At 42.3% G+C, this 20675-nt stretch overlaps 1 protein-coding gene across 1 annotated transcript in view; it reads left to right on the plus strand.

Moving 5' to 3' along the window:
* The first annotated feature begins 482 nt into the window (after positions 1-482).
* LOC115077467 (chloride channel protein ClC-Kb-like) overlaps positions 483-20675 on the plus strand; it is a 99460-nt gene continuing 79267 nt past the window's right edge. The window contains 9 exon segments of the mRNA XM_029579760.1: positions 483-641; positions 757-796; positions 9741-9869; positions 10445-10573; positions 12095-12234; positions 15696-15773; positions 16117-16195; positions 17049-17174; positions 18218-18302. Coding sequence (XP_029435620.1) covers positions 483-641; positions 757-796; positions 9741-9869; positions 10445-10573; positions 12095-12234; positions 15696-15773; positions 16117-16195; positions 17049-17174; positions 18218-18302 — 965 coding nt within the window.

Genomic DNA, 20675 nt, shown 5'->3' on the forward strand with positions numbered 1-20675 from the left:
TAAATTAGCTGAATGCGAGGGAACTAGTAATGCGCTGCCTGGCAGACTTGAGATTGCAATTGAGAGCCACAATCTTTTTTTTTTTTTTTTACCCACCTGTAAAATATATGAGGTAAAACACAATAAGCAATTTTTTTAGGCTTTGTATCTGGGCAAACTGTGTGCCAGCTCCTCTGCCAGCCCTGTGACAGTACAGGTGTCCCAGCAGCCTGCAGCATTTCACAGAGCTCATTCTGCAATCATCACCTCATCTAAACCAGACCCTCTAAATTCACTCAGGCAGGGCTCACTCAGAATGGGTGGGACCAGTCCAGTCCTGCTGGTGGCTGGAATAAGAATATAAACCAGGCAGAACAGGACTGGTAAAGGTCTCAGAGAACAGCAGCATCTGACAGAGGGTTCCCCTGACGTGCTGGGAGCTGCAGGTGTACCTGGACCCTGGGAGCCCTGGTTAACTCTTCTCTGAGCCTGGAGGAGGAGGCATGGGCCTTACAAAGAGCGAGAAGAGGGCCCCGCCGCAGGAGGAGCAGATGCTGGGGGATCCCCTGGCCAGAGAAGTGCGCCTGAACAGCCAAGCAGAGAGCGAGCTGACAGAAGGGGACCTGGGAGACCAGTATTTTCCAAAAGAGAACGAGTCAGTAGTGAGAAGAGTAGCCAGGAGCTTATTGGCTTTTTAAACGTGAGTAAAACGGGAGCTTACAAATTGGTTCTTTTATTTATTTATTTTCTTTAAGTGATTTTTGCTGTTGCTGAAAGTCACTAAAAATTGAAAATCCTCCATTTACACAGAGTACAGGTAAGAAGCAGCAGTGCCAGTGTTTCACACGCAGGCTACAAATAATAGAAGACTTTTAGTAATTTACAAAAAAGAAATTGAAAGCATGGACAAAAAGTTCTGGAAAACAATTCTAGAAAGAAAATACAATGTTTTTAAAATGCTTTCTTTTTTCCTGTTATACTTATTTCTGATTTTGTCATATTTTATAAAGCTTAATTTATAAAAATTATTTCACATAAACTGTATCTTTATAATTATTTGTGTGTTTGATCTGCATAAAAGCAAAATCTCACACACACACACATTGCTCGATCACTGAGCAGGTACAACATGAGAAGTGACTGGTGTAAGAACAGGGGATTGTATCCCTGAGTGTCTGGTATAAGAGGAGGGGACTGGATCGGTGAGTGAGTATAATTTATCTGCATTCTACTTTCCAGGCACTTCAAAGCAGATAACATTTAGATACTGCAGGTATTTCCCTTTTCCCAGTGGGCTCCCAATTTTACAGGGCCATTCATCAAAATGCCTTATTGCCCTAATGCCTGCCATATTTATCGCAACACCAGCGCACATTTTTTGAATTTATTTAAAGGGGCAGGATTAGGGAGAGGTTTGGGTGGGATCAATGAAATTGAGGAACCTTATTGTTTTTACATGCTTAGTGAGACGTACAAACAGCACAGTATACCCTGGAAGAGAGTCCATCAAGCTAGGGCAAGAGAACATTGTAGAAATCTCATCTTTGTGTGACTTACCTCACTCCATATCATGTCAAATCTTCACTGACGTGTACTGTGCTGTTCGTACATCTCACTGTGCATGTAAAGCTGGCCCCAAAACCCTAAACCACCACTAGCTGGCCCTCCTCGAGGTGAGGTTTTGATGGTGGTATAAAGAGTTGACTACTATGAAAGCCTTATAAAGAGTCTCTCTCTCTCTTCACATTTTGATGAATTTAGGCCTGAATTTGTACCTGAGGCAATGGAAGGTGACTTGCCCAAGGTCACAAAGACCAGCAGTGGGGTTCAAACCCTGAGTTCCCTGGTTAGCAGCCTGCTGCTCTAACCACTAGGCTACTCCAGTTCAGTGAAAGGCAAGGCACTATATCACCCATTGTCTAATACAAGGGGAGGAGCTGTACCACTGAGTGCCTGATGTAAGGAGAGGGTCTCTATCGCTGAGCATCTGATATAAGGGGAAGGAGGGGTGGCGTGGCCTGTGCTGGCGAGTGTCAGCTAATGGGCTGTATCCTGAGCATTTGATGTAGGGCAGAACTTCCCAAATCTATCCTGGAGAACCCCACATCCAGTTAGGTTTTCAGGATATTGACAATGAATATGCATAGATACATTTGTGTGCATTGAAAGTCCAGTGAATACTGGTATATCTTTTACTTTACATAGATATTACTTTACATAGATATTGACAATAAGGAGAGCATTTAGCAACATTAATTTATGTGCCTCTTTGTTAACCGTTGTGATGGCTCCCAGCTTAACGACGGTATATAAAAGAATTTAAATAAAATAAATAAAATAAATCTGGAAAGAGAGAGAGAGAGATGGAGGGAGAGCAAAGATCCAGGATGGTTGGAGAGGAAGAAAGGACTTAAGATGGAGGGGGAAGGATGCAGAGAGAAGGAGACAGAGGACTGAGGGAGGGAGAGACAGAACCGGTTATTGAGTGGAGGGAGGGGGAGACAGGACCAGGGAACATAACAGAGGGAGAGAACTAGAGATGGGGATGAGAGAGAGAGACAAAGGACCCTGAATGGAGGAGGGAAGGTGTGGGAAAGAATCAAGGAAGATAATATAGGAAGAAAGAGATGAGAAAAGAAGCAGAAAGCATAGGATATAGACGAAAATAGGAAGAATGGCAAAAGAAGGAAGAGAATGTATTAAAATATCCCCTCCAAAGGGAAGAGAGAGAACTAAAATGGAAAAGAAAAAAGGGCACCAGAGATAGAGAAAACAAAAAAAGGAACAGAGAAATTGAATCCAACCAAAACAGAGCTCTTTTGGATTAGTTGAAGGAACAGATAGTTATTGTGTCCACCAAAAGTGGGGGATAGATCACTTGTTCCCAAAAAACGAAGTCTGGAGCTTAGGAGATTGGCTAGATAGAAAATTAACTATGAAAACACAGGTTTCCAGTGTGTTTAGATTGCCTTTCCTATCCTTAGGCAAAATTATCTTTCAGACCTGATTTGAAACAATAGTGCAACAACTAATTACTAATAAATTAGGTTACTGTGGTGGGGTATGTCAGGAGCTGCCAGGAGTGATCCTGTTCCACCCGCTGGCCTGCAATCGTTCAGAATACTGCCGCTCGTTTGGTAGGAGCAAAAAAAAAAAAATATATATATATATATATGCATGAGCACGTTTCGCCTCTCTTGCTCCATCTTCACTGGCTGCCAGTTATCGATCACATCCAGGTTTAAAATTATGTCGCGGCTGTTTTAAATATTTGTGAAAAGATTTTCCAATGTACTTGGCAAGGGTTGGTAAAATTTTACTAACCATCTAGATCTTGATGCTCCTTGCAGAAAGCCCTTTTGGAATTGCCAGTTTGCCTGTTGCTCGGCTCACAGCGCTTATTTTTTTTTTTTTTACAGTCCTAAAATGTGGAATTCTTTACCTTTTGGATATGAGGCTGAAAACTGAATATCTAAAATTCAGAAAACAAGACCTGGCTATTGACTCAGTTTGGTTGGTTGATCTGTTTCAGTCACTTCATAGATTCACAGGATAGATTAGATTAAGAAGATAAATAGTTTTATTTGGGTAGGGTATTAATTTGGTTGATTCTACTATTGTGTATTTTAATAATTTGTTAAGTGGATAGGAGGAAGGGGGAGTCAGTTGTGGGATTCGGAGAGTAGTTGTTATTTTATACAAATGTATACCACACTTTGATGTTTCTATGGATGTGAAATGTGTAATTAAGTTTTGATAATAAATAAAAGACCACAGAATGAGAAAAAAAAGTTGCTGAGCCAGAAATTCAACTTGGGACACCAAAGGCTAGAAACTTGTATTGCCTGATAGAGAATATTAATATAAAATATCCTGGAACCTGATTCAAAGTCTCTGACCTGTACATGTCACCTATACCAAATGTAAATCTTACACAAAACGGCTCACTGCCTCAAAATTTATCAACTAACAAAAGACAATTATATTTGAGGATTAATGCTTAAAGGCATGTGTTGTGATTTGTAACGCTTTAACAAACTATACCGGGGAAGGTATCAGATAGAAGTGCTCACAGTCTCACAGGCTCTTGCCCTATACAGGGCTACAACCCTTCTCATGTATCGGCACTGTTAAATCACGTCATCTACCATTGCCCCATGGTAAGCCTGTTTTATTTGTGTTCTTTATAATAAATCACCAAAAACTTTTCTTAAAAATTTTTTTCTTTTTTTACCCGTGAAAACTAATCACCATTATATTGTTATGTGATCTCCCTATTCAATAAAATTATTTAGTACTGTAACTTAATAAAATTACTTATCTTCACTTATTGTGTGCTCATTTGTTTGTTATCGGCTGGCTTCCTGCCCGACATTGTCAATGTTTCGGCGCAACGAGTGCGCCTGCTTCAGGGGCTTACTGCTCAATATTCTACAAAAAACACATTTTTGTTATTATCTTCTTATAGATACATTTCTTAATGACTAAACACTCAATGGTACTCACTATTCACGTTAGCACTTTTTCACCCGCTTTCTCACAGCATTCAAATATGGCGCCTAAACACCTTCTCTATCTCAATGCCGGAAATACCTATGCTCTTTATTTCCTGTCAAGCATTGTTACAACACCTATCAGCTGATTTGTCTAGAACACTGACCAATCGACCTCCTTATTAAGGCCCGTCTGGGGCTACTGTTTGTAATTTAAAAATCCACTTTTGCTCATGTTGTAATAAACGTAAGTTTAAATTGCCTCCTCTTTCGTCCTGCTCCATCACCTCTAACACCGTACTTTTAAATTCCAAAAATCATGTGATTTATCTACACAGTGGTTGCACCAGCGGGGCCTCTAATCTATTACGTTTCAATGCACTCTTATGCTCTATTAGGCGAGTTTTCAACTGTCTTGTGGTTTTACCAGTTGAAAACTCGCCTAATAGAGCATAAGAGTGCATTGAAACGTAATAGATTAGAGGCCCCGCTGGTGCAACACTGTGTAGATAAATCACATGATTTTTGGAATTTAAAAAGTACGGTGTTAGAGGTGATGGAGCAGGACGAAAGAGGAGGCAATTTAAACTTACGTTTATTACAACATGAGCAAAAGTGGATTTTTAAATTACAAACAGTAGCCCCAGACGGGCTTAATAAGGAGGTCGATTGGTCAGTGTTCTAGACAAATCAGCTGATAGGTGTTGTAACAATGCTTGACAGGAAATAAAGAGCATAGGTATTTCCGGCATTGAGATAGAGAAGGTGTTTAGGCACCATATTTGAATGCTGTGAGAAAGCGGGTGAAAAAGTGCTAACGTGAATAGTGAGTACCATTGAGTGTTTAGTCATTAAGAAATGTATGTATAAGAAGATAATAACAAAAATGTGTTTTTTGTAGAATATTGAGCAGTAAGCCCCTGAAGCAGGCGCACTCGTTGCGCCGAAACATTGACAATGTCGGGCAGGAAGCCAGCCGATAACAAACAAATGAGCACACAATAAGTGAAGATAAGTAATTTTATTAAGTTACAGTACTAAATAATTTTATTGAATAGAGAGATCACATAACAATATAATGGTGATTAGTTTTCACGGGTAAAAAAAGAAAAAATTTTTAAAGAAAAGTTTTTGGTGATTTATTATAAAGAACACAAATAAAACAGGCTTACCATGGGGCAATGGTAGATGACGTGATTTAACAGTGCCGATACATGAGAAGGGTTGTAGCCCTGTATAGGGCAAGAGCCTGTGAGACTGTGAGCACTTCTATCTGATACCTTCCCCGGTATAGTTTGTTAAAGCGTTACAAATCACAACACATGCCTTTAAGCATTAATCCTCAAATATAATTACCTATACCAAATGTACATGTTGATAACAGCTGGATTTTGTTGACTTATTTGAATTTTTCTGGGGTAGAATGAATTCTACATAAATATATAAGAACTGTCATGCTGAGTCAGACTGCGGGTCCTTCAAGCCCAGTATCCTGTTTCTAACAGTAGCCAATCCAGGTCACAAGTACCTGGCAAGATCCCAAATAGTAAATATATTTTAAGCTGCTATCATGCAGTGGCAAGTAGCAGCTATTTCCCAAGTCTACTTGACTATAGTTTATGAACTTCTCTTCCAGGAACTTGTCCAAAACCTTTTTAAACCCAGCTAACTGCCTTAAGCACATCCTTCAGCAATGTATTTCATAGCTTAATAGTGCATTGTGTGGAAAAAGAATTTTATCTAATTTGTTTTGTTTTGAATGTGCTACTTACTAACTTCATGGAGTGTCCCTTAGTCTTTGTATTTTTTGAAAGAGTAAATAACCAATTTACATTTACCTGTTTTATTCCACTTAGTATTTTATAGACCTGTATGATGAATATATCCACCAGCTCTTAGGCTTTTATATTGGATCCAAAATATTTTGTAGTAACAAAGAATGTGCTTTTAAGCATACCTTGAAAGTACATTATAAGTTTTCCATGGGGTCAGTCCATCAGAGAATGAACCCCCACCCCAATGAACTGATTGCTCACTACTGAGACTAAGGCTAGGAAAAGTGTCCCAGATTCACCCAGGCAGCCTTACTCTAACCCCACCACACTAACCCCTGTAAGCAGAATTTAGACACTTTCAACATTGTTGAAAAAAGAGAGAAGCCAGTGAAGGGTTCCGATAGAATCTACCAAGGAAGGAAGAGGGGGAGGGCAACAAAACACCTAGGGTTTCAACTAGGACTGACTGGATCAACCTATTGTTTAAAGACAAAATGGATCCTATTGGAGATGGGCCCTGCCAGCTGGCATTTTGCCATTGCAGGCCCAGGTGGCAGTTAGGAGCTAACCAGAGACCTAGAGTTGAGCTAGAAAGCCCTGAAATCCCTGCTGAGATTCTGCAAGTTCTCAGCTGTCATAATGATTCTAGCTCTAACAGCTTATGCTTTCAAGAAGGCATTGGTGTAATAATCTGCAGGGCGCGGTGGTTACAATTCTAACAGCGGTGGTATGACTGCATTGGACTTCCAAGAAGGCATTAGGGTAACCCCTCATGGAGAGATCATGCTTAAAATCCAGACTTCAATGAGGAAGATTACTGAATGTTTTAGACAATGGCTTTGTTAGTTTTGGTTAGCTGCAAAATTATTAGCAAGTTTTCTAATCATCTAAATGGCTACCAAAGGCATGGAAAGGAACCTGGGTGTTATTTATTTTTATTTATTTATTTTTAATTTTTATATACCGACCTTCTTGCATAAAATGCAAATCAGGCCGGTTTACACTGAAAACTGAACAAGCAGGAAATATAATTCCTTAGTCGAATACATAGAACATCTAGAATTACGTTAGATAATGTTAGAATCATAGGAGGAAGATGACAAGGCCCGAAGCATTCCCAGTGGGCATGGTAGAGGCTGGCACTCTGGACCTGTTTCTGGGATTGATCTGGAGGGCTGTGATTAAAAGTTCAGGTCAAATGCATGGCAGAGGGAGCTGGGATTGGGTTGTTTTGGAATTTCTATGCTTATTTACCCAAAGTGAAAGATTTGCAACTGAGCAGACTGGATGGGTCAATTTGTTCTTTTTCTGCTGTCATTTCCTATATAGATGGTCCTGTTCCATCTGTGTAAGCAAATTTTATCTCATGTATATTCATTGTGAATATCCTGTAAATATGGTCCGCTAAAGCAGGGGTGGCCAACTGTCGACTTGCGAGCTGCATGTGGCTTTTCTGAGCTTCAACTGCAGCTCTTGAGTAAAAGTCCTTCTGCGTTGCCGACCGCTAGGGTTGCCAACCGTCCAGTTTTGGACCGGACAGCCAGGTTTTCAGGCATTCTGTACAGTGACCTGACTGGACACTAAATGTCCGGTTTTCCAGGTGGATCCTCCTTTTTCCCACAGTCTTTTCGTTAGAGGAAGAGAAAGGCAGGTCAGAGCCTATTGGAGGAGAGCAGTGCTGTATCCCTGCCTCCTTTTCCATGCTGTGATTGGACAGCATAGGGAGAGGAGGTGGTGCACAGCACAGTCCTCAGCTCCTGGCGGTTCTGCAGATACATAGATACACTGTTTAGGCAGTTCACTGGCAGGATCTAAAATTTATGCAAATGAGGGGGTGTTCTAAGGATTGGTGTGATATTTGCGGTATTGCCTTTTCATTACTGTATGAATGCTGGCAGTTAGTGCTGTTTTGGTATGGGAGGTTATATTGTAATTATAATTCAGTTTACTCATGGCTTTCTGAGGGCTTCTGTATGAAATGGAACCAGTGAGTCTCCTGGAGAGTAGTAGGGTTGCCGAGAGAGGGTGGAAATGGGAAATGGAGGGGACTGCTGCAAGCTGTGGAAGGGCCAACAGCAAGCAAGCAAGAGCTTTATATAATATGGCAGTGCTGGGTTGGGGGGGGGGGGGTGCTCATTGAATGAGTACATGACCAACAGCACAATGTTTGTGTGTTTACGGGACAGTGTGTGTGTCTTTTTGCTCCAGAGAGAGAGAGTGTGTGTGTGTAGCTAGGAGAGAGAGGCAGTGTTTGTCTGTTTGTGGTTGGGAGAGAGAGGGAGTATATATGTATTTTTGTGGCTGAGAGAGAGAATGTGTGTCTTTTTGTGGCTAGGCCTTTTCTTTTGGAGGGGCAGCTTCATCCCCCTCCACACTCATGATAGGTATGGTGGTTCTTTGCTACTGTGAATTCTAGTTTTTTGGCTCTTGATATATGACCGGTTGGCCACCTTTGCACAATAGGATCACCAGGATGGGTTGGGAAGCCATCTGTTATGTTTTTATGTTTGTTTTATTGTTTGTGATTTGATTTTTTTGATTTACAATGTTTGTTTATTACATTTATGAATGTACTTTGTAAATCGCTTAGAAATGTTGATAAATGATACATAACTTTATAAATAAATAAATACTGGCCAAGATAATTCATTCATTTACCATGCCCTTATCTCAAAGAGCTTTTTACTTTTTACCTCCTGAGCATAAGAATTTTACATAGCTTATGCAAGGTCACACAGTACTACTTCTGAGACCTACTCTACTTTCCACATTCATCTTCTCATGCTAATTGGAGGCATTTAACTGGATGGATCCAGAGTTTCTGGGTTTTCCTGAGGTGAAACTCTTCCTATATTTCCTAGAAAGAGTTGTGTGATGCCAGCTTAGGCTGGGGCTGAGCCTCCAGGCACCAGCAGAAAACCTGGCAGTACAGGAAGAGCAAGTAAGATAAGTCTTACATTGACACACATTCGCATGCACCACTTCACCTGTTTATGCTGTATTCAGATTTTGGGCGTCTCCTCCCCCGAGGTCTCTCTTCAGCTGTGTGTGCTGTATTCAGACTTTGGCTTTCATTGAGCTCTTTGGCTGTATTCATACTTCAGGTATCTCAGTGATGTCTCAAGGTATTGTCATCTCCTCCTCTCCGGAGGTCTCTCTTCATACGTTGGGTGAATCATAATAGTTTTAATGGTGTTTTTTGATCATAAACAGCATAGTTGCACCTTGATGAACCTTTAAGGAAGGTGAAGCTTTCCAAAATGACAAACCCTATTTTTTTTTTAATAAAGTAGAAAAAGGAGATTGAAATATATAAAGAAACAAATAAGAGAGAAAAGAGAAATGGCAGAGACGAGAGAGGAGAAAGAGCTACAAATAGCAGAGCAAGAGAGATAGGCAGGAGGGGAGAAGAGAGGGCAGACGTGAATCTAAAGGAGAGTAAAATTCTTGGGTTCCCTGGGTGAAACTTTACTCGAGTGTGTTTCTCTTGCAGCTATAAGCCTATCCATCCGGAATCAGATCATAAAGTTTGGCGAGGATTGGATATTTCTCTTCCTACTGGGAATCAGCATGGCCATCATCAGCTTTGGCCTGGACGTCACCATCTCCAAGTTTCAGAGAGGTGCTCCATGTTTTCCCCCCTTTTCCTAACATCTTTAGCATTAACTAAGAAGGAAAAGAAAACCCCTTTGAGTTGGATCCCATTTCCTCCAGAGTTAAGTCATGCAGAGGGACAAAGATTGTCCTCATTGGGAACCAATTATCTATCAGTAACTGTAGACCAACAGAGGAGTTCTTTTTTTTTTTTAATACTGCACATGTCCTTACATTCTGAGGAGAATGCAGGTATCCTTAGTTACCACACATATATCAGCCCAAGAATATGGCAGGTCTCCTTTGTACACTACACACACACCAATCCAGCCTGAGGTGGCAGGTCTCCCTTATACACTGTACACACTGATTCCAGCCCAAGGAAACAAAAGGTCTCCTTTGCATACTACACACACTGAACAAGTATTTCTGCTTTGAACCCGCAGTAAGCAGCTGCATCACAACTGATTATTTTCTCCTACACAATTAGTCAAGTTGTGGCTATATCACTGGATTAGTCCCACAGCAGTGGATAGATTAAGCCTGCCAGTCGCATCCCCTTCCCCTCCTACCTTCCTGACTCACTGCATTTTTTTCTTGCAGCCAACCTTTGGGTATACGATGTATTGGAAGATTATCGCTATTTACAGTACTTCTCCTGGGTCCTCTATCACGTCCTCCTAATGATGGTGTCCGCGGGTGTGGCCAAGTACATCTCCCCTCAGGCGGCAGGTAACTGTGCTGCTGCAGAGCATGCTGGGTACAGAGTCCAGAAGTGTGCCTTGCTCCTCCAGGCCTTCTCTGAGGTACCATCGAGAAGAGGCTCTGTAGGAGATCCTACCAGACTTCCAAGGCATATGGGTAGTTAGAAGGATAACCAAGAAAAGTTGATTCAGTTCTCATTGCATGCAGGAACTTGTAGGTCTGATTTCCCTACATCAGGACTTCCCAAATCTGTCCTGTGAATCCCACACCCAGCATATGCAAATTGTATCTCATTACATATTCATTGGGAATGTTCTGACAACCCGAGTGGCTGTAGGGTCCCCAAGACAGGTTTAGGAAAATTCTGCTGTAAAGGTTTGCCACCTCACCCAGATCAGTCCGAAGAGGCTGATCCTATCCTGGTTTTGCCCCACTGCATGCAGGAACTTATAGTTCTGTTTTCCTTGAACGAGTAGATGTGACTCGGTTATTTACACTTTTGAATAATAGAAGGACTAGGGGGCATTCCATGAAGTTAGCAAGTAACACATTTAAGACTAATCGGAGAAAATTCTTTTTCACTCAATGCACAATAAAGCTCTGGAATTTGTTGCCAGAGGAGGTGATTAGTGCAGTTAGTGTAGCTGGGTTCAAAAAAGGTTTGGATAAGTTCTAGGAGGAGAAGTCCATTACCTGCTATTAATCAATTATACCTAGGGAATAGCCACTGCTATTAATTGCATCAGTAGCATGGGTTCTTCTTAGTGTTTGGGTAATTGCCAGGTTCTTGTGGCCTGGTTTTGGCCTCTGTTGGAAACAGGATGCTGGGCTTGATGGACCCTTGGTCTGACCCAGCATGGCAATTTCTTATGTTCTTTTGTACTTGCAAAAATATATGACTATCTCCCTGCATGCTAGATCAGCTTCTTCATGTTGACCAGGATGAGGTGGTGACCCTAATCTCTTTTCTAAAGGAGGTTCAATTTGTGGAAATAGAGCTGAGCATCAAGGGCAGACTGAGCAAGTCCTGGTTTTATCCTCATTGTCTTTCTAGACTTGTAGTGCCAGTGTCTCTCAAAAAAAAAAAGCAGCAGCTACAAGTCCAGGTTTGCCCTGGTGGGCTAAACCCAGGATTAGATCCGCCTGTCTCGGATTACCTGGGAACAGCGGTAACTCTAGTTTCAGGTAACCAGGGAAAGCTGAGCCAGACCGCACATGAATGCCTTTCTGATTTCTCCCACTCAAAGCAGGAAATATGTTTGTTGAGGCACTGTTGTGGGGGAAATAAATCAGGAACTAACCCAGCCTGTCCTTGGTGACGCAAGCTTGTTGTCCAACCCAAGGAGGAGATGAGGTGACAGTTCCCTTGCTGCTTCTCTCTCTGCCATGTCGTCAGATGACTCATAAAAGGAAACAGAGGTAGCAGATTTTGCGACTCTCCTGTTGTCACAACATCACTAGGTGTTTGCATGTAAACAGCCCGGACACTGAGGCTTCTGCAAAAATGTCTTCCCTTTCTCTCTCTCTTTCTCCTCTTTCCTGCTTTAGGCTCGGGGATCCCTGAGTTGAAAGTCACCTTGCGGGGTGTGGTGCTGGCGGAGTTCTTCACGTTCAGAACCTTCATAGCCAAGCTGATTGGGGTGATCTGCACCCTGGCCGCTGGCAGCACTATCTTTCTGGGCAAAGTGGTGAGTCTGGAGAAGGCTGTAAGAGAGGGCATCAGCTGCAATTTGGAGGGGGTGGGTGGTTACCCCATTACCTGGTGTGGAGATCCTGCCATATCCATCTCCAAGTGCTTCTCAAGGTGCAGACCTTGTGCTCCACCAAAGAGCCCTACCAATGTTCAGGACATAGCCAGACAAACCTTGTGTTTTATATTACCCTCTCCACTCAATGACTGTGCTTTAGTTGTGAAGTCATAATATGGCTAAAACTTAGATGGATAAGAAAGAGAGGTAAATTGGGGTGTTCAAGGACGTGGTGTGCATTTACCCAACTAACACTGAATATCATCGCCAGCTGGGTGAAGTTCTCCGACTAACTCTGGATGGGACCAAGCTAGTCCTAAAGATAACCAGAGGCCTGCCAAAAATATTTTTAAAAATGTGTCGCTGCTACCACCACCCGGGACTGCCATTCCATCCCCTTCAAATGTTTAAAAAAAAAAAAAAAGGAAATCTGTAGCTGGTTATGGCAGTGTGAATCCCTGACCCTCCCCATTTCCCTGTTTGTGCCAAATTATACCCACTAGTTGGCTATTTCCCTCCTCATCTGGACCTCCACTCCACAGGATCTCTACTTCTGAATGTGAGTTCCTAGCCGAGCAGAGGAGGCATAGCTTCCCATCGGTGTCCTGTGTTGTTCTGACAGCGAACTGTAGGGACCTTGTCTCTGAGCCTCACACAGCACTAGAGCCACAGGCTGCAGAAACTGGAGCTTTTCCAGCATAGCCTGCATCTCAAGCTTTTGGGACTAGGACATGCAAGGAGATACCATAAAGGTATTGGAAATAGAAGTGGTGAACTCTAGGGAATAACCATTCTGTACCACATCCAAGACCCATTGGTCTGAAGTGATGCGAGTCTACTCTCGGTAATACTGTCAAAGGCATCTGCTCACTGGCATCACCAAATAGGGGACCTGTTGCTCCACATTGGGTTGCCTGAGAGTAGTTCCTGTCAATTTCTGGTTTTGTTTTTCTGGCTCCACGAAAGGATTGATTCTTCCCTCTATACCTCATCTGAGAGGAGGACTGCTTACTCGGCCTGTATCTTCTTGCTGCCATGAAATGACCACAGCCTCTGAAAGATCAAGAGGCCTAATGGCCTCAGTCTTCAGGGAGCTTTGGAGGCTTAGTCTCACCTAGATCCTTGACCCCTTTCTCCATCAAAAGGGAAGCTTGATAAGAAGGGACTGCAACTGCAGAGGCCACTGATCCACAGGAAATCCTAAGAAGGAGAACAGGTTGATAACTCTGTCTGTGCCTTAGATGATGCATATTGGAGCTCCTGAGAGTTCTTGACTATCCCCCTTGCTGTTTAAAAGTTTTATGAGGCCTTGTGCAGAAAAATTCCAAAAACTGGGTATCATTCGTCGTTTATATATTGATATCCGGTTTCTGATTCCAGCTGGGGTGAGATCAGTGAAGCAGTGACTTTTAAATATTTGTATTTAGCCAATTTGGCTTCTTGGTTTGCAGATGAGTCATTCTCATGTTTAATAAAAGAAAAAAACAGAGATTGTATTTGTTGTTATGATAAAATACTTTTGGTTATGAGTTACCCTCCATTTTTAGAGGACCATGTCATCAAAAGTGAGAAACTTGGGGCTCCTTTTGGATTCTAGCTTATCTATGGAAGCATGTGTTGAATAAATAGTGCAGAAGGCATACTTTCAACTTAAAGTAATTCAGTATCGTTGACCCTTTTTGGACTTAAAAGCTTAAAATTGGTTGTGTAGGTCTTAATTGACTACTGGAAAATTCTTTTTGTGGGCTGACCAGAAAATGAGCGCACAGGCTTCAGTTGATACAGAATACAGAAGCACGATTCTTGGGAAATCAAGATTTAATTGCAGAGAGGATGGAGTTTTAGTTTCCTTTTGGGGAAGGGAGGAGTCCTTCCACCCCCGAATTCAAGAAAATCCTCAACAAGGACCTCCCCCACCCAAATCCAGTACCCCACTGGATAACCTGAGATGCTTTGCCACCGAGACTTCCCTGGAAGAAGGGCAAGGGAAATTCTTTGGACTCCAGCACCTGGAGCACTTCCCCCACTAGGGCATCTGTATGGCACAGAAGGCCTGGTGTAAAAAAAACAAAAAAAGAATTCTGGTGAAAACCCCACCTGAGGGACCTAGATAGAGGCTTGACCTGACGCTCCCTCTGGTTCATGCTGCTAATGCACTGACTTCCAAAGCCAAATGTGCAAAGGCCTGCTGATGTTCGTTCCCTCAGAAAGAAATGAAAAGAGCACCCAGAGCTGACATAGTCAGCAACCAGCCAGTAGGGGAGAGAAGAGAAAGAGGGCTGAGAAAAGACAGCTCAGACAGAGGCCCCGGACCCACTTTGTCCAAAAGCGCTTCCAGAGTCCAGGCAGAAGACGCCGAAAAAGATGCCCAAGTAAAAAAAAAAAAAAAAAAAAAAGTAGCCCAAAATCCCGCAGCCAAAAAAATGAAATGAAAACATTTCTCACACACGCTCATTGAAAAGTAGCCCAGTTGGGCATGAAAAGTGCCCATCTGACAACACTGGTGGCTTTTTCCTACATTGTACCATCTTATATAGTAGTAATGATGTCACAAGAAAGGTGTGTCCTCTGTCTTCATCTGCTAGTAGACAGTGTAAACCCAAGTGTCTAGACTGGTGTAGCAGGATGATAAAGAAAGGGGTCAATATTCAGACAGGATTTAGCCAGAATAACCACGGGTTTAGTGTGCAGGGATTTATAACAGCCTGGCTTGTTCTGTTTTCCTAATAGGAGGTATATTGGTGTTTTAGGGCATTGTTGCCTTTTCATAGTAAGATGGTTGCTGTTTGAATTCTAGCAGTTAATGCTGTTTTGATATGGGAGCTTTACTACATTGTAATTGTAATTCAGTTTACTAAGAGCTTTCTCAGAGCCAAACCCACATGCAGCATGCATTATGATAGGCCTAATACCATATGGATTCAAAGTGACGTTTGTAGGGTTTTTTGGCTGGCACCACAGCAGTGCATTTAAACAGCATGTTGTTGTAAGTGATATTTTTATCTCAAAAGATTTTCCTTTCATGTAAAATCCGTTATTAGAAATACATAATTTTTTACTTTGTATGAGGAGGGCTGGGTTGGGAGGGGCAAGGCTGTAAGATTCGCCTAGGGCGCCTAACACCCTTGCACCAACCCCTAGGAACCAAATAACTCATGCTCTTATTTCTGTTCAGCAGTTCTAATAATGCTGGAGCCACATTGTACTCCTTTGCTCTTTCTGGTTATTTGGATGCATCAGCCTAGTGGTGCACACCTACTGATCAGCTGCTGTGTACCGTGTTAGAAGAATGCAACCATCCTTTCCATCTTCTTGGTTGTGCATATGGGGGGAAGGGAGGAAGCCTCTTGTGCCTCTGTGTGTATCCCAACCTCTTCTCTTTTACCTTCTTCTCCTGCAAGGGTCCCTTTGTGCACATGGCCACAATCCTGGCGACACTTCTAGGAAAGATCATGGTCAAATTTGCTGGAACTAAAGAGGTAAAAAAAAATAAAATCTCTCTTTACTGAATTTGTCTCTCTGCACTGTCTTTTATATGTGTGTCATCACTCCAGGGTCCGCAATGACTGTCACCAGGACTTAAATATGAAATTTTGTGCTAGAGAGGAGAAGGAGCAGCATAGCACCATGAGATAGTCACTGTTTTTCTAAGCCTTTATTTATGTATTTAAAATGCTTCTAATCTGCCATTTTGAACAGTGTAGTACAAGATGGCTTGCATTGTTCAAACATTGAAAGAGCAAGTTAAAAACAAGAAGGACAAAAATTATTGCAACAATAAACAAAGGGGTTAATGGTCAACATCTTCCACTTGACACCTAGAACCCAAGCAGAAAATATGAGATGCTGATCGCGGGAGCAGCCGTGGGAGTAGCCTGCTGCTTCGTTGCCCCTGTTGGAGGTAAAATATCATGAATTTCTTTCCTTAAAGGTGTATGAGTTAGGGGACTGGCCTGATGGACCCTGGGCTTCACTCCCAGGTTAAGATCTTGTCCATTGGGTTTATTGGGTCCATAAGCTCAGTAGAGGGGAAGTTTAAGTCTCCCCTGGGGGGAAACTAGATTTTTTTATAGGTTATGATATTTGAGTTATCCTAAGATGATGATTTTATTTGATTTTGAGGTTGCAGAGTTCCCTTCATCAGATGTCTGAAAAAGGAACTTCTATAGTCTCAAAAACTCCCATTCTAGGTAGGAAGGAATCTTGCTCATTACTTTACTATAATTTCTGCTGGTGAGCAATAGGATAGGGTGAATTGTACCTTTATGTGAAAAAGTGACTTTTTTTCACCCCCCACATTGTCATTCAAGAGAATACATTTCAATGGGCTATGATTTGCATCTCCCCTGTCTCAGGAGGAGTTGGAAGGAAAGCTTCTCTGCTGCCTGTGACTGTTCTCTAAGAATCCTACATCACTTATTTATTTGATTTATATTCTGCTTTTTGACACTTCAGAGTGGATTACATTCAGGTACTTGTAGGTACTTCCCTCTCCCCAAAAGGCTTACAATCTAAGTTTATACCTGAGGCAACGGAGGGTAGAGTGACTTAACCAAGGTCACAAGGAGCAGCAGTGGGATTTGAACCCTGGGGTCCCTAGTTCATAGCCTGCGGCTCTAACCACTAGGTTACTCCTCCACTCCCAAGCCAGGACCCTTAATTCTTTCTGCCAGAGCTACCAGATAAATTTATAGGAATTTAATTTATTCTTGTCTGTATCTAACTTCAGCAACACTGTTCTCCCCATTCCACAGGGGTCCTGTTCAGTGTGGAGGCCACTGCCACACACTTTGCTGTTCGCAATTACTGGAGGGGCTTCTTCGCAGCCACATGTGCCGCCCTTATGTTCCGTCTGCTGGCCGTAGTGAACCAGGAACGAGGTGGGAGACTTTTACTATTACACCTTTCCATTCAGTTCTCATCAGGGATCTTCACCCCCTGCAAAGCCCTTTTCCTTATTCCTTCCCAACCAAACGTCTTTATATTTAAGACAAATGCAGTTATGCATTGAAGTGCAGGTATGTTCAGCCCAAAACTTTTCGGTTCGCTTCACTTTTTTGTTGGGGGGGGGGGGCGGGGTGGGTAGGGTTGGGTTCATTTTTTTAGTTTGTAATTTTATTTTATTTTTTTTTTAAGAAAACTTTAACAGCCCACCAAAACAAAAAATACTCCAAACTTAGCCCCTCTCCTGCTCCTAAGACATTAATGGGGTTAGGCCTACCCAAGCCCAGCTAGTACCTCCCTGGGACCCTCCAACCCTCTGGAACACGACTTAAAATAAATCTTGGGGCCTGGGCCTTCCTGGTGGGCCTGAGCCAGAGTCTCTCTCGGCCACTCCTGCTCCCCCTCCAAAACACTGGCCAGAGTTAGAGACCTCCCTGGGCCCCACTTACTCATTTCTGTGGGGTCTGGATCCTGAAAAGGACAGGAGAGAGCCCCACTCGCTCCTGCCCTGCTTTCCCACAGATATAAAAAATGATGCCAGTGGTCTGGATATTGATGCCAAAGTGATGTTATTTCAGCGCCTGTCTCTAGTGTCACATGTGCCATTTTTGTTAAATCTATGAGAAGGTACCTACCTTTTTCAGAATCCAGACCCACAGAAGGGCGGAAGTGGGGGAAGGGGAGGTCACCGGCCTCTGCCAATGTTTCTTGGTGGGCAGGAGGGGCATTTTTGGGGATTAGAGAAGGCCCTGCCTTTTTTTTTTTTTTTAAATAGAAATGAAAATACATGATAATTTTTAGGTATTTGATTTACAGAACTAACTGAAAATGGTCTAATTTGTCCCTATTAATACATTTGTTTTAAACAAATGCACATTTCTACTGAAGTGTGCTATTATGACAGCCCCATGTAAAAGGAAGTAATCCAGCCTGCTAAATAAACAGCAGTAACAGAAATTTTGCCCTCTCTTTTCCTCAGAAACGGTAGCTGTCCTCTTCCACACCAAATGGAGCGTTGAGTTCCCTTTTGATCTTCCAGAGTACCTGTCATATGCAATTCTGGGGTAAGATTAAAGTGATATCTGTGGAATACAACAGATAATGATTGATGGAGGGAAGCCGATGTACAGTCTATCAGGACCATCACTAAATCATTACTTTGGGTTTGGAAAAAGAGCTTCAATGCAAAAAAAAAAGTGTAAAATCATGCATTTGGAATACAAGTATCCATTAGCCACATATCAATCAAATATACAAGAATTGGAAGTTGTCAAACAAGAAAAGGGTCTAAGCGTAATCATCTCAGGTGACTTGAAGGTAGCCAATCAATGAAATAAAAACAAAAACTGGTAAACTAACCATATGCTTGGTTGCACAAGTAGACGCAGGAACATCAGCGAACACGGTGTCCCAGGCAAGGGTCCTTCATCATTCTCATCTATATTTATCCGACACCTTCCCTAATTAACACCCAAGACAACTGGAAAAGCAATGGCGGAAAAGCTAATCTACAGAATCCCTAAGAAAATACAAATCACTATTAACAAAATACCGTGAACAAATCAATAAAGCAAAAACAGACTATTATGCTAAACAGATTCATGGTGTAATATTTAATCCAAATTACTCTTTGAAACAGTTAAAACTTAATCAAAGACCCATCTTCCTCCATCTCAAATAACTACGACTTCTCAAAGAACTGATGCAATGAATATGCCACTTCTATGTTAGATAAAATAAATAGGTTAAAAACACAATTATCCACCTGCTTACCAACAAAAGAACCAGAAAAAAAATATGGGAAAGCAAAATGGAACACATTCGACAAAGTATCTAAACTTGAAAATAACCAAATCATTACAAAAATTAAACCTGCTATCCACCTACTGGACCCAATCCCTGTAAGTTCCCTGAAAACAGTGCACAGCGTAATCACTCCAACAATCGCAACCATGATCAACCACTCACTGTCAGAAGGATTGGTCCCCGATATGGCAAAACAAGCTGTGATCAAATCAAACCTAAAAAAGTAAAACTGGCAGAATTGATGATTGGGACAATAGCAGTCCTATTACAATATCTAGAAGACAATAACATTCTATACTGAAACCAATTCGGATTCAGAAAAGATTGCTCAACAGAACCCCTACTCATGTCATTATCCGACCCTGTATTACAGGCGTTTGCATCCTACACCCTAGTATTAATTGATCTAACAGCACCCTTTGACACAGTAGACCATACCCTGCTATGCCAGCAGATGAGAAAAACTGGAATAGACGGAAATGTGATCAGATGGTTCTCTTCCTTCCTAGCAGATAGGTCATTCCAAGTACAAATGGACAATTGGGCAGGGGGCAAGATAGCGGCGTGAACCGGTCGTCCGTAGGCTGCGCTGGTTACCTGCTGAATTTTTACTAGGAAAATGCCTGCTAAGACAAAGGGGAAGGTCCGTATCTACCCTTCAGACACAGCCCCTCCAACAGTGCAGCGTTTGATCACAGCCTACATACCCGGTAAGGCTACTAAGCAGGGGGAGGAAGCCCCCACTTCAATGGTCGGTGAAGGAGCATCAATGTCATTGGGGGAAATCACACTAAGTCCCCCGGATCCTTATTCTCCTATGGTGATTACTTCCCCTGACCTCACACTGGCTGCTGCGTCACAGAGCATTGATGCAGCTTATGCGACACTGACGGGAGGGGGCCAGAGAGGAGGAGAAACCGCGACACTAACAATGACTGTGGGAGCCTTGGGAGTACCGGGAGGTGTGGATATGAGACCGGAGCTGCCAACATCGACCATGACTAAGGAGCTGGAAGCAGGGGGAAGGCTACGCTGGCTGGAATACCAACGGTGGGGAAGATGGGTGAGTCCTTGCAGGTTCCCCATTTTCAGATGCCCCCTAAGCCAGCGATTAGTCAATTTGGGGGCAATATGGGACCTTATAGCTGCTTTAGGTGGTTCTATGCAGGACTACAACAATAAGCTGGACTATCTTAATACTAAAATGGAAACCCATGAAAGTCAATTAAATGAAATAAAACCATGGTTGGACACAGTTGAAACAGAATTGCAGAGGTCACAGGACTGTAATGCAAAACTGATAAAAGATCTAAACTGTCTCCTACAGGTTGGAAAGTCTGGTAAATCATTCGAGACATTTAAATTTACATTTCCTCAATTATTGAATTTTCCCAAGATAGTGGGAGAACCTCCTATTATTATATTATCACCATGGAGCGATACAGAGGCATTATGACATTTTCTGTTTTATTCACCATTCCCTTTCTAATAATTCCCAACATTCTGTTTCCTTTTTTGACTGCCACACCACACTGAACCGACGATTTCAATGTGTTATCCACTATGACGCCTAGATCTCTTTCTTGGGTTGTAGCACCTAATATGGAACCTAACATTGTGTAACTATAGCA

The sequence above is a fragment of the Rhinatrema bivittatum genome, chromosome 16 (genome assembly GCF_901001135.1).
Source record: "Rhinatrema bivittatum chromosome 16, aRhiBiv1.1, whole genome shotgun sequence".
NCBI lineage: Eukaryota > Metazoa > Chordata > Amphibia > Gymnophiona > Rhinatrematidae > Rhinatrema > Rhinatrema bivittatum.